Consider the following 14,524-nt stretch of genomic DNA (forward strand, 5'->3'; position numbering starts at 1 on the left):
TCTTTTTTTTTTAGGTATGTTGCCACCATCAAATTTAAGTGAGCTAATATTTTTTAAATTTACAAATTTCATATGCTTTCTGTGTTTGTTGTGAATGATATATGGGTTCATAAGATTTGCATATCATTACATTTTGTGTTTATTTTACACATCATCCCAACTTTTTTGGAATTGGGGTTGCAAATAACATCAGGGTAGCGCCGCTCTCTTCTTGCCTTTTCCCCTAAGGCAGGCTTCATCAGGCTTGTTAACATCTGTCTTGTTCTGCTATGTACGACATGGAGGAAACAAGAGATGAGCTATACAAAGAACACAATGAACCTCTCTGTCCTCAGTCGAACAAATGGAAATTGACAACCTTTTAAATGTACCAAGGTGAGCTAGTACTAGCATAAAAGTCATTATTCGCAAGAATAAATCAAACAAATAAAGTGCTTAATTTCTGTTAATTTTATTTGACCACAAATCTCAAGTGGTTTGTATGTAAACTTGAAGCGGTCAGTTATTTTCATTATGTCATTTCTACTTATGTGTCACATTAACAAAACAACTTTTTATCGATAGAGCGTTGGGCTCTGGTGCAACTGATTGAATTAAGGTAACAAATACAGCAGCCAGCAGTCAGTCTTCTCAGAAGCAATAAACTCCTAATCGTTGAATGATAAAAACAAATAACAAAAGCTGCGTGTGTTATTCGGTTTGGTATCAAACCATACACTAAGAAGGATTAAAACCCTCTTTTGATCATCAGATTGAAAACAGAATCAAACCTTTATATATCAGTCGGTGGTCTAGCCTGTGTGAAACAACACTGCCTGTTGTTCATTGTCATTTTGTTTCCACTGTTGGTACTTTTTATTATTTCCCCTTGGATATTGATTTTTTTTCTCCCCCTTTCTTTTGAACTTGCAGGGCTAGTGAGCGCACCTCTGCTTTTTCCTGCTGTTTCCTGTCAAAAGTGTTTTAAAGTAAACACACCTGTACACACAAGACACACTACATTTACGCTTTCATAAAAGATGCTGTGTGTCTCCACACATGCACACGCACACTCGCTGGGTTGGAGGAATTCATTAGCAAATATATGAGGTCAGCCAATGAACAGAAGTTCACATATTTAGAAAATGGGCCCTGCAGGAGCACAAGTGTTGTGTGCCTCATCTTCACTTAAGGCTGATGACACATCAGCGGTGCTGTGCTCCACTGAGCTCTGGAAAGGGTTGTGTTGACATTCTTCCTAAACGCACTGCTGAAACACGCTCCGAGCCACAAGTCAAAGCATCAACTGTCATTGTCTCTCATTTTAAATTTCACAACATCTTTCGCTTGCAGCTTTGACCTGTAAAGCTGAGCCATTTTGAGTTGCATTTCTTTGGCGAAAACAAACGGGTCTGTTTTTTTTTCATTATACATTCCAGAAATGCAGCTACGCAGTTACAGCCTACAGTGAAACAAAGTGGCGAGACGCAGAAAAAGAGCTCCAAAATAAGACTGTGACATGTGATTAAAAGTAATGCGAAAAAGGAAGTAAACCTTGAAATAGGATTGATTCATGTATTTTTTAGTATTGAATGGATGATCACTCGAGTTTTGCTGTGTGTTCTGGCGTGTAAGAATAACAGAAAGGTTGGCTGCATTTTACACTGAATATGTGGTGTCCACTTTTTTTTTTTTGTCCCTCCTGGAGTTGGGTTGTGGAGCCTTCTGGCTTGACCTTGAAGACGATCACCCTGAAATGACAGCAAGATAGTGAAGCCTTTGCTGGCCTGCTGGGCCACCCCCTGGTGCTTTTCTGCATGATGTTACCCTGTGTCCTTATTTATTGTTCTTTAATGCACTACATGCACTTCTGCGGTTATGTGTGTTTCTGAAACAATGCTTTATTGGCGTGTATCATTTGCATACAGTATACAGTGCCGTGAAAAAGCATTTTCTGCCTTTCTGATTTTGTACTTTTTGTATATATGTCACATTTAAAAGTTTTAGATCCACAACATATTTTAATAATAGATAAATATAACCCGAAGAAATACAAAGTGCTGTTTTTAAATGGTGATTTTATGTTTTAAGGGAAAAAAATATTCAACCCTCTAGTGTGTCTGAATTAAAACACTTGTGCAAAGGAGAGTGGGCTGAAAACGTCTCCACAGCCTTGTGAAAGACTCATCGGTAGTTATCGTAAATGCTTGATGCTTGCAGTTCTTGCTGCCAAAGGTAGCAGAACCAGTTATTAGGTTAAAGTGATAAATGGTAAATGGACTGGTGCTTATATGCACTTTTCTACTCAATTTGAGCACTCGAAGTGCTTTCTTACTCCAAATCTCATTCACACGAATGCTTTTTTTTTCTATGCCTAAGCACTTTTAACTTTCACGCTCTCAGAGGCAACTTGGGGTTCTGCATCCTGCCCGAGGATACGTCAACATCCAGGTTCTAGGAGCCAACTTTATTTCAAAGAGTTTTTATTTATCTGGGTTAATTTTGCCAAATATGTGACAAATAGCCAGAAAAAAAGGAACCAATACGGTAGAGGGAGAAACACTGTTTCGCAGCACTGTAGATGTTGTAAATGCCTTTCTAATTTCAGAATTTGGTGCTACACTCAGCGCTTCATTTGTGATAAAATGCCCTAAAATCCAAAACAGCGTGCATGTTTTTATGCCGTGCATACACTGGGGGCATTTGCATAAGCCTGAGGAGGGTGTTTATATTTGTATTCTCAAGCTGAGGGTTGGAAAATGACCTGTCTCCTGTGATTATATCCTTGGTAACTAGAAGTGACGAGGTAATTGTGAAATCTATTTAAAAGAATTGTAGCTTGCCTCTCTGTCTCTTTCTCATCCCCTTTTTATTTCTCTCTCTCGCTGCTGTTTTCAGGTCATTACTACATCGTTTTTCTACACCTACTCATCCCCGTCTTATCCATACAGCCATGTTGTCTCTTTGTTCATGGTCTATTTTCTTTGTCATTTTCCTCTTGTTTCCTTTCCTTGCTTACACCTTTTGTAAGGATGTATATGTCCTACATTCTTTATTCTGTTTCCTCTTCTGTCTTCAACTATGTGTGTTTATAGAAAAACCCTGCTTCAGATCGATCCTGTGATGTTGTTAAGATCAATAACACAGAGTGTCACAGCTCAGGCAGCAAAGACTGATGGACGATTTCTGCTCGCCGTATACTTTGAACATGTTGGCATTTAGTTTTCTCGCTCAGTCCCTTTTCTCTCACTCTCTGCTCTCACACACAGTGGCGTCCGTTCCTGCCTGGTCTGAAATATGAAGTGATAGACTCGGCCTACATCTCCCTCTACACAGGTAAGAGCAATTCATCAAATTTGTGTCATCTTGTCGTGGAATCTAATAATTTCATGATTAATTTTTTGTATTTATTGGCATTTACACACTGGACTTTGTTAATAGAAAATCTGCTGAAAATGCTCAGCTGAGAGCTTGCCAAAAGGAAAGGCTCAATCATGCCATAGAAACAACCTATTTAAACCAAAATGTTCTTCTGTGGGTTCACTGCAGATGTCAGTTTGAGAACACAGCATGTATTCCCTACGTGCGGCTAAAGAGAAGTTTCAGGATCTAATAGATGATCTATTTTCTTCCATAGGTGTCATTCTTAGCAGAAATGAGAACACTATCTCCAGAGTAGATGTCTAACCTTTATAGCTCCAAGAATAGTAATGTGTCACAAAGATTCAGCATCGTTAACAGGGGGAAATGCCAGCTGCACAGAAAATGATGTGTGGAGTTGTCATCTTGGGCAAAGCTGCAGTGTTATGTGGATGCATGCCAAATCCTGTCTTCTTGTTTATGACAAGCTGTGACAGAGAGGAATGAAGCCTCGTACCATATATGAGGTCACCTGCTGGATTCGAGCATTACCATCTCCTCATCTGTCTCCCGTCCTCCACCCATCCATCCCTTCTCCTCCCTCATGTCACTCTGCCTCCCTCAGTTGTTTTTTTCCATTCACTCACTCTGGAAATTATTTAATAATCCTTCCTGTTTGAGCAAAAACATGCATCTCTTTGCTCTGGGACACCAGTTAAAGTTGTAGGACTTTGATTCTGCAATCAGTGTTGCATTGTATAAGTGGAATACTTGCACATAAATTTAGAGGTATTTTGTTATGTACCTGAAAAACTATCCCAAGCTATTTTTATGTCTTTCATTGTGCCACGCTTCCCTCTGCTCATGCAAGTGTTTTTCTGTCTATAGTTTCAAAATAAATTCTTACTGGCACAACCTGAATTGGAAGCTCCATTTGTGTAATAATGCCACAGATTATGTTTCATAATTTAAGTGAAAAAACACCAAAGATGCAGTCAACTTAGTTGCTATAAATGTGTAAAGTTAAACAAGCATTTTTTTCTTTGGTTTCCTTTGTTTTTGTTGCAAAGATCCATCTCAATATCTCTGCTGCACATAAATGAATGCTGTGGTTTTGATGATAATACAAATATATGAAAAATGATGCAATTTTTTCCATTATTTTGCTGATCAACGAGCCCATTAGTCAACATTTGCAAGACTTGTGTGTAGTAAAAACCAGCAGTGTGATCAACAGATATCTTATTGTTTGGGAAAAAAAGAGAGAAAGATGGTGGACACAATTCACCCTCGTGAGGATAAAAATTATGCTGACCACCCTGTTAATTATAAAGCACTTCTCCCATCAGGCATTGCCACTGACATGCCATTAATCACGCGTGCGCTCTCCTCCTACCCTGTTATCGATTGGTATAATTATGACTCGGCTCTGTTCTGCTTTTGTTTGCTTCAACTTTTTTCTGATCCTTCACTTCAGCTTTTGTTAGGGTTCTCCTCCTCTTCCTCTGCTTCCTTTGTGCCATCTCCCCTCTGCTTCTCCTTCTGTCTCTTCCTTCCTCAGTCGCCACCTCGTCATAGATGGTAGCGATTTTGCTGTAATTGTGGCCCAAATCATATCTTCTTTTAAACATTAAATATCAAATTTGTCCATTGTGAGGAGCATAAAAAAGGAAATGAGATAAAGAGTCTTCCTCTTTTCCGCTGACTCTAACTTAATGTCTCTTCACTGCTTTTTTTCCAGATGAGTCCAATCTGAAGATGAACAGTGTGGACCACATCCCTCAGACCTTGGCCAGTCACATCCGTCTCCCAGAGGAGACACAGCCTCAGGGTCTGGAGGGAGGCCGTACCATCCTGCATGGAGCTGATATGCTGAAGCCGGATCCCAGGGACACCTTCTATAGCAGTAAATCTGCCATTCATCATTTCAGGCTGTCCTCTTTCTCTGTCTTCATCCTGATTTTCTGGCCTGTCGTTTTCTCTAAATGCCTGATTGTCTGGCTCGATTGTCTGCAGTTGTCATCTTAGCTGTATTCAGACTGTAATTTCATCCAGTAGGCTGTGTTCCATTTTTTCTGGATTTTCCTGCTTTTTTTCATCACTCACCTATCTGACTCTTAGATTTTTATTTATTCATTTATTTAAGTGTTCTATACACACATTGGTTTGGCCTAGTTGTTGAATAACTGCCTGCCTCTTCCTGTCACTCTCTGTCTCTTCTCAGCCCCTATGATTGATCCCTCTCGACTGGAAAACGTTCTTCCGGCCTGTCTTTACTCTCCAACCTATGTAGTCAAAGATTTCCCCATTGCCAGATACCAGGGCCTGCAGTTCGTAAGTCACTTTCCATCTGGGTCACAAAAAGAGTGACGCTTTTGTTCGAATCAGCTTTTATTTTTCGACAGTCAGCTGTTGCTAAAAGTAGACTAGCGGGGTCATCAGAAATGTGACCAGATATGGTAGTGGCCCTTAAAAAGTATTCCCAGTGTAATATCCCGATCAACTGCGCAGCAAACAGAGAAACAGAGAAGCTACATCTGTGCTGATTTGGATATCGCCACTGCATCTCTCCCTTTGTGTCAAGCACAGCATAAACAAAGTAAGTGGAGGGCAGTGTTGAGCACTGCTCCCCCCTTTAGGGCAGCACAGGTTACTGCAACATCTGCAAAGATGAACGATAACTGGTATGAGAGAGAGATGCAAGTTACACAGCAAATCCATTTCAGATTAGACAAGAATGACCTTAACAAAATGCAGCATTATATAAAGTGACTGGTTGTAATTAAACACTGTCACAAAGTGCACATAGTTTAACCTAACTTTTCCTCCTGTCACTGTTTTCTGGGGCGATTGCATTTTTGATTGACATGTCTCTGTTTATCAGGTCTATCTGTCTTTCGTCTACCCTAATGACTTCACGCGCCTCACCCACATGGAGCGAGAAAACAAGTGTTTCTACAGAGAGTCCCCTATCTACTTGGAGAAGTAAGGGCATTATTACTTTTATCTCTTAGGGAGGTATGGGAACATTTGTCTTTGTCTTGTATATATGAGCGCGTACACTGATTATGCAGAATAAGTGTTCAAGTGTCTGTGAATCTGATGGCAGTGATTCATGTGACCCCTCACTAAGAGATTTAGGCTACGTTCACACTGCAGGCGAAAGCGCATCAAATCCGATTTTTTGACCCTATGCGACCCATATCCGATCATGCTATGACAGTGTGAACGGCGCAAATCCGATATTTTCAAATCCGATCTGGGTCACTTTCGTATGTGGTCCTGAATCCGATACATATCCGATGTTTTAGAAATCGACTGCTGTTTGAACGGTCAAGTCGCATTAAATCCGCCTTTTACGTCACCGACACAAGACTGAAGCCAATTATCAGCGCCAGAGAAGCGCCCGAGAAGACATCGCGAACGCTTCCTGGCCATCCAGTGTGGATGTCAGTGAAACTGTTGGGAAGACAACGTAAACATTTTATTTGTACTGTATAATCTGCAGATTCTGACAGAAATCTGCAGCTATCCTTTGAAGCACCGCTCCTCTCTTAAACAGCAATAAGGATCATTATTAGGTTATTTACATTATTATGTAAATAACAAAATAACTTAAAGCAAAAATTGGGAAACGTGAAGACCGAAGTCTTTATATTAACGGCCATCAGTCAAACAATACTGTTGCTCTGGGTCTAAACAGCGCGTTGTGTGTGACATCTTCTTTTGCGCATGCGGGCCGCTTTGAGCGTTCACACTAGAGAGCGTTTGCTGTCGCATTTTATTTGTAGTGTGAACGAGCAGACAAAAAAATCGGATTTGATCAAAAAATCGGAATTGAGCATTAAGACCTGCAGTGTGAACGTAGCCTAAGTGTATTATGCTGCAAGGCACATCGAAACTTCAACCTTCTGTTAATGCATGTGGCCGTGTGTGTGCGTGTGCCTGTGCTGCCTCTTGTTTTGTCTGCCAGGTTTGGTTTCTACAAATATATGAAGATGGATGAGGAAGAAGATGACAGGCCGTTCTTCTTCCCGAACCCAGATGGTAACTAATAATGAGCAAACACATGCACCCACCTGCACACGTACAGACTCTCATTCAACTTTAAGTCTCTTTCGTGTCCCCAGATTTCCTAGAGGAGGAGGAGGTGGTAGATACAGAGGATGAGGCAGAGATTGTTGGCACACAGTCACCCAAGAAGCCCTCTTATCCAAGCCAGACCAGCCATACTTCAAATCCCTCCTATCGGCAATCAAAGTCTGAGCCCACACCAGCTGGCCGAGACAAGGAGAAAGAGAAGGAGGATCCTAATGATGAAGAAGATGAGGGCCCAGTCAACAGTATCATACAGCACAGAGAAAGGAGGCGTTTTCCTCGCAGAGACAGACAGATGGATAGGGATTTGGACAGAGACTGGGGGAGAGATCATACAAGGGAGAATATGAGAAAAGACACGGGGAAGAGACTTGAAAACATCGAAGCAAGGGTTCTTCAGCCTGATATCGAAAGCGTGGTTAGGGGTCGCTCTCTGTCCTGGGTCCACACTGATTCTGCAGAACTAGACCCTGCCAGGAAAGGCGGAGGAACAGGTGGCGGAGAAGACAGGGGAGTTGACACACGGACTAAACTCAGCAAGTCTTCTCTTCTCTTTCCCCAAAAGTCGTCCCTCTCTGCCCTTGCTAGCCGAGCCAGGCAGATCCTCAGCAACTCTGCACATGGCAACAACCTCCACGATAGGCTTCCCGGGAGCAAAAAAGAGAAGAGGGAGGAGAACAAGATCTACATCACCAGGCCCAAGCCTGCAAGGGAGAGAGAGAAGGAGAGGGAGCAGCGGCGAGAGAGGAGGGACGAGAGGGCATCTCGCCACCCTAGAGAGGTTTTCCCAGGAGTCTTTTTGTATCAGACTGGAAAGACCACCAGGCTGGTAAACCTGGGTGCCAGGAGACGTGGTGGGGGAGGCGTAACAGGAAGTAGGAGTCTGATTAGTGCGCCTCAGCTCTGGCCTAACCCCCCTATAAAAGAAGGTAAGGCTTCTCCTCACAATGGAAGCACCAACACACACAATGAAAGTGTGGTAAAGTCTTCTAACAAGGCAACAGGGGCAAGACAGCCAGAGAAAAGCAAAAGCAAAGGAGAGCACCGGGATTTAAAGACTACTATCATGGCTGACCCACCCAGTAAAGAACACCACCTAATCGAACCGTCCTCTCACCGCGGTCCCCCTCATCCCTCTGTTACCCCACCAAGATTAAACTTTACAGACAACACAATCCAAGGTCAATCACGGGTTACTTCTTACCTGCGAACCTCAGAGATTACAGAGTCCCAGCAGCAGCCAGACCCCAACCCTCCAGATATCGACCAAGAAACAAACCACTCTAATCCTGATCCCGAGCCAGAGCCAGAGGAGGGTGAAATGTCAGATTACAGCTACGAGGAGGTGGAGGCTCGGCCAGGTTGGGCAGAGGAGAGCATTAACTGGCAGAGGACTTTCTCGGTCAATCCGATGGACTTTGAGCTTCTGCGCTCTGACTGGAATGACTTGCGCTGTAATGTGTCTGGGAACCTGCAGCTAGCAGAGAGCGAGGTGGTGGACGTGCTGGCACAGTACATGGAGAAACTCAATGAGCACAATGGGGGGTAAGCATGGCAAAATGAAATAAAACAGACAAGGTCTATGTTTCCCTGCATCCTTGTTAGTTTAGGTGTGGTACTTATGCTAATCGTTATATAAAGCAAAAGGTAATTTTGCTTCAACATATTGCTCATGTCCTGGTGCTTTGAAGTCTTGCTCTCAGTCTTCAGTATGCTGATTACAATTTTCTTCAGTAGTTCTTGCAAAGCTCGATGTTATTTGTGTGAAGTAGCTTCTCTGTTGTTATTTTCATCATCCATGCTAAATTCAATGTGCCACAGATAATGAGAATCAGCTTTTTTGAAGTGGTTTGTACACACAAACAATAATTAATCCACTTGTGCCAATGATGTAAAACGTTGTATTCTATATGTGCAACCTCTCTGTGTATTTTCAATATTTTCTGTCTGTCTGCCCTAGGATCTACACCCTGTTGCGAATTATCAACGTTGAAAAGCGGCGTGACTCGGCAAGAGGGAACCGGTACCTCGTGGAGCTGGAGCTTATGGAGAGAGGACGTAGCGTGGTACGCCTTTCAGAATACATTTACCTGCTGCTACACCGCAGCAAGCAGGGGGAGGAAAGTTTAGAGAACACAGACTCTGCCCCTGCCTCAGCACCGGCTTCGGCCCTCTCCACTGCCACTCCCAGCCTCACCACCCCACCGCCTCCTCCTCCTCCCACCAAGTCGTCTGGCCGAGCAGCAGCAACACCCTGGAGCACTGCATATGCTAAGCCCCTGCTATGCCAGCCAGTCATGCTCCAATGGAGGAAAGATGTCATGGTACACTTTGTGGTCCCAGGTGAGTCAAAAGTTAATCCAGGGCAGATTCAGCATCCTTCAGATGAATAATTTATTTGCCTATACTTTCTTTGTTTTCTCAACTTGCTGTCCTTTTGCCTTTGGTATTACTGTTCTTCAGTAAAAAACCAGGCTCGCTGGGTGCAGCAGTTCATCTCTGACATGGAAAATCTTCACCGGCAGACAAAAGATGACAATTTCAGCATCATCATTGTGGATTTTGAGAGCGAAGATATGGACGTGGAGCAGGCACTTCGAGAGAGCAGTGTGCCAAGGTGTGTGCATGCGACACGAGGAGCTGTGTGCTGTGACTTTTAATATTTTGAAGGCTGCCGCGCTTTATATATATTTGTGTTTTGGCAGATATGAGTATCTTAGGAGAGAAGGCAACTTTGAGCGCTCGGCAGGACTGCAGATGGGAGTGGACACTATTGAGGTCAGTGAAACAAGCACACATAGAGAAGACGACAATATGTGAGCTGGCAGGCAAAAGCCACTCACTGAAGGTTAGACGCTTGCACAGACCACATGACCTTTACTGGCTGATGGACAGGCAGAAAGAACACTCATGCATAATGAATGCATCACAGCGAGGTTGGTCTGTCATGGACTGTGGATCTCACCCTTATCTCCAAGCCTCCTACTGCCTTCCTTGGCTCTCTCGCACAGAGTCCAGCTGTGGCTGACAGGGAATTCCTTAGACAGATAGCCGCATATCCTCTGTCATATGTATGCCATAGCTGTCACATCCACTCCCTCTCACAGGTTATTTGTGTGCATGTGCCCTTACACCATTCTGTGGCTGTCTCTGTCTCGCACACATGCATACCCACCCATGGGAGAATGGAGCAGCTGGAAGTCTGGACAGACGTTGATCCGTCAGTTGACTGTCAGTGCTGTCATGGTGGGATGACACGACTGTCACTCATATCTAAATGACCTATGGGCTGTTGACGTGACGACAACCCACTCATGCCGAGCACAGACCTAAAGAGAGCTTCTGCTCTCGTTAATCCTAAAAGCCCATGTAAAAAGCGGTAAAGCGCATGTGAACATCCGCTTGTCTTGCACCAGCTTACACACACAAAAATCAGACACTTCTTTTGCCCAGTTGAAGGAAGGATTTTGATATCATTTGGATGTAGCAAACATACTTGAGCATTTCTTTGCATTTTCTCCCACAGGACAGCCACAGCATCGTATTCCTGTGTGACCTGCACATCCATTTCCCTCTCAACATCTTGGAAAGCATCAGGAAGCACTGCGTGGAGGGACGCCTTGCTTTTGCTCCCATTGTCATGAGACTCAGCTGTGGTAGTTCACCACAGGAGCCTGATGGTAACACACAAAAAATACACGTGTTACATATTAACAAAGGCTTAGTTTGAAGGGGCACTGAAACTCATTCCCCAGTTACGGTGATATATGTGATTTTTATTTTATATGTGTAGTAAATACACTTTTTGAAGTACAATCATGTATAGGCATCAGATTTTCCTGTTGCTGCACCATCAAACTGTATGACTCAGTGCTTTTCTTTTGTCTCTAAGGTTACTGGGAGGTAAACGGCTTTGGTCTGTTTGGAATTTATAAATCAGATTTTGATAAAATTGGAGGGATGAACACAGAAGAGTTCAAAGACCGCTGGGGTGGAGAGGATTGGGAACTGTTGGACAGGTAGCTCTGCAACATAAACACTCTCAAAGCATGTATGACACAGAGTGAACAAACTAGTGAACATCTAATTTAACCTCAAAAGCTGTGTAAAAGCAGTGCATGTTGTAAAAAATGTCCCTGTGTTTTGTAAAAGTTTATATTATTAGTGAAAGTGCAGCTCAGGAAGGGAAGATCACAAGAAGCTTTAAAAAGCTGAACATTTATGTTTATAGTGATCAGGAAATTATCTTTTAAATTGTAATTTTTCAATGTTAGTCCTTTAATCTGCGTTGTGGCAGAGGAAATTATAGCTGTAGCAATTTCAAAACTTGAGCTAAAGAAACCGAAGATTATTATGTATTCATGCGGTATCAGAATAACACAATTTTCTGACTTGGAAAAAAAAAGACCTTACCTGACTTAAAAGAAGTAATTTAAAGCAAGGACACAGCTATCAACGTGTTGTTTAAACGCTCAAGGTAATAAAATACAGCGTACCTTCATTCTAATGTTCATGTTGTTCATGTCCAAATTCTCATTTAGAAGTACACGAACACATGAAAATCAGGGTTATCAGCTTATATGCAGGGTTATCTTTTAGTGTAGAAGTGTATTTGCAATATGATCTGAGACAAAAAATGAAACTTCTCTCTGTCTCTCTCGTTCGTTAGGGTCCTGCAGAACGGTTTGGAAGTAGAAAGACTACGCTTGAGGAACTTCTTTCACTACTACCACTCCAAGAGAGGCATGTGGAATGCCCAAAACAAAAAAACTCCCAAGGGATAGCGCAGCCTGTTGGTCAGAGGATCCTAAACCTACCTGCAGACCCACTGTGTGTGTGAGAGAGAGACCTGTCGGAGCTCGCTCACTGCCTGAATTCTGCCTTTTCGAAACAGGCTCCTTTCAGGGACTCCTCGGACCCTGTTGTGTATTTGTCTGTACGAGGAAACTGATTCCAAATTTGAAATTTGGAGGCGTGCTTTTTACGCAGACGGACCTGAGTCATCACTTTGCCTCACTGACTGAACTACTGTACAGAGAGAAGAGTTATTTCTATTCTCCTTTTCTCTGTCCTTTTTGGTGCAATGTTTTCAGACAGACTGGAAAGCAGAGAGCGTGTGTGTTTGTATGTGTGGGTATGTATATATAGGTGTGTGGGTGTGTTGCCATGACGGAAAGCACCCCTTTTTTTTTTTCTAACACGGAGATGTGGAGACAACCTAAGATCTTTTTGCTAACATGCTCTCACGCGGGAGCCTAATAGAATGTGTGTCAACGTGTTCATCAGGCGATTCAGACGCAGGGTTGTAGCTCAAGTAGAGGAACACTTTGTTTGATAAAGCAGTACATCAACTTCTACCTGTTAAATATCATTGACTAGAATGACTGAGGTGCTGAACTCCTCTTTGTATCTGATATTATAAACCACAGAAAGTTTTCCGTTCAGAAAAAGCCCTTTCTCAAACAGATACATCCCTTTCTGCCCCTCTTTCTCCTTCTTCACCTTTATTTTATTCCTTTCTTTATCCTTTTCCTTGTCATGCTAACTTGTGTGTTTGTATCTGTTTGTAATATTATTTTATAATGTCAATTTTAAAATAGAGCATTTATAATAATGCAAGCTATTGGTTATGACTTGATTTGTTTTAAGTGATGAGGGGGTTTTTCTTTTTTTTTTTTAACAAGGGACTTTTATTTATCTGGATTAAGCATGTGCTTACATTTGGCATGCTATTCCTGTTCAATAACACTGAATTTGTGAGCATTTCAGATCTACTGACAGATTTTTTTGTTTGCAAACTTCATTTCTCGTATTAAAATCCCACAGAGACGGGGAATGCTTGGCTGTCGAAAATACAGATACTCTTCTGTTTGAGCTTGTTTTAAGCGCTAACAGAAGGGAGACCAGTTCATGTGTGGGACACAGTGGTGCAAGGCATGGCTGTTTCACAAATGTGTGCCTTTATCAGGGTTTGGCTGCAGGCAGTTTTTAAGCTACTTTAATGACTGACGAGGGCCGAGACAAGCAGAAATACAACGGTATTTATCAGCAGGCTGTAAAGTCAGTGTAAATTCAGATATACTGTAAAAAGAGGAAAATAATATTCTCTTTAAAGGATCATAGAAGTGTCACTGTTTATTGTATTATCTCAAAAGAAAGGACATGTTTGATTGAGGTTTTAGTGATACGAAGTGTTCACTGGTGAGATAGAAGGAGAATCGTTAAGAATGACTACTGAGTGGGAACAGAGGGTGTGATAAAGAGTCACTGGCAGCTGCAGTCCAGTAGGACCCCACCTGCTCCCATTATTTTGGCTGGAGGCCGGGCTCCTAATGCCTTCTGTTTATGCAACATGGCACTTATATTGAGGAAGAGTGGCTGGAGGGCTCTTGGCTGGACATGTATATGGATGAACACTAACGATCTGTTATTGACTATATGATTGTCAAAATGCCCTCTAGACCTTTTTTGCCTCTACAGAAAAAAAGGTCTACACTGTACATAATTTTGCATTCACATGGGACTATTTAAAATAAAGGAAACACATTAATATAAGAATATATATATATAGATATATATATATGAAACATTTACAAAATGAAAAATAAGTATACATTCCGAGGTAATTTCTGTGAAATTGTTTTGTAGAGAAAAGGTTTTAAGAATGTATTGTACTTTTATTTTCATTTGTTGTTTGTTTGTTTGTTTTTTGTTTTTGCAAATAAACTTTTATCCTTACATCTGGATAATATTTTAGTTTTTTTGTTGTGCGTTTATTTATGTTTTTGGAACCCTGGTCTCAATACAGAAAAAGTGACACAAAAGTAAAATAAAAATGTTATTTGTTTTTCTGACCACACGGTGGTGCTCGTCCCACACGGGCCGTGAAGTGGTAAAATGGAGACATGGAAATAACATTGCTCAACATATTTTGAGCAGAGGTAGGGTGATTCATTGCCAGAGAAATAAAGCTTACTACAGCTGACTTTTCCAGTTTTCAATTATTTCACGATATTTTTTTAAATGAACATGTATTTGTCAATATAAAGGATAAATAACATTTTCCCATTGCTATATTTTCTGTAAA

The 14,524-nt window shown here is 41.9% G+C and overlaps 1 protein-coding gene across 2 annotated transcripts in view; it reads left to right on the forward strand.

Moving 5' to 3' along the window:
* Window positions 1-14,177, forward strand: part of b4galnt4a (beta-1,4-N-acetyl-galactosaminyl transferase 4a) — a 176,152-nt gene extending 161,975 nt beyond the window's left edge. For both annotated transcript variants that reach the window (XM_085411786.1, XM_085411787.1), the window contains 12 exons: window positions 3,249-3,315; window positions 5,081-5,245; window positions 5,564-5,673; window positions 6,224-6,324; window positions 7,313-7,386; window positions 7,470-8,982; window positions 9,398-9,780; window positions 9,901-10,054; window positions 10,143-10,215; window positions 10,964-11,117; window positions 11,330-11,456; window positions 12,107-14,177. In XM_085411786.1, the coding sequence (XP_085267912.1) occupies window positions 3,249-3,315; window positions 5,081-5,245; window positions 5,564-5,673; window positions 6,224-6,324; window positions 7,313-7,386; window positions 7,470-8,982; window positions 9,398-9,780; window positions 9,901-10,054; window positions 10,143-10,215; window positions 10,964-11,117; window positions 11,330-11,456; window positions 12,107-12,221 (3,036 nt within the window). In that variant the 3' untranslated portion in view covers window positions 12,222-14,177. The remainder of the gene's footprint in view (window positions 1-3,248; window positions 3,316-5,080; window positions 5,246-5,563; window positions 5,674-6,223; window positions 6,325-7,312; window positions 7,387-7,469; window positions 8,983-9,397; window positions 9,781-9,900; window positions 10,055-10,142; window positions 10,216-10,963; window positions 11,118-11,329; window positions 11,457-12,106) is intronic.
* The last annotated feature ends 347 nt before the right edge of the window (window positions 14,178-14,524 follow it).

This window comes from Rhamphochromis longiceps, linkage group LG7 (genome assembly GCF_057381845.1).
Source record: "Rhamphochromis longiceps isolate RC_006_pf linkage group LG7, R_longiceps_female_GT1.1, whole genome shotgun sequence".
Taxonomy (NCBI): domain Eukaryota; kingdom Metazoa; phylum Chordata; class Actinopteri; order Cichliformes; family Cichlidae; genus Rhamphochromis; species Rhamphochromis longiceps.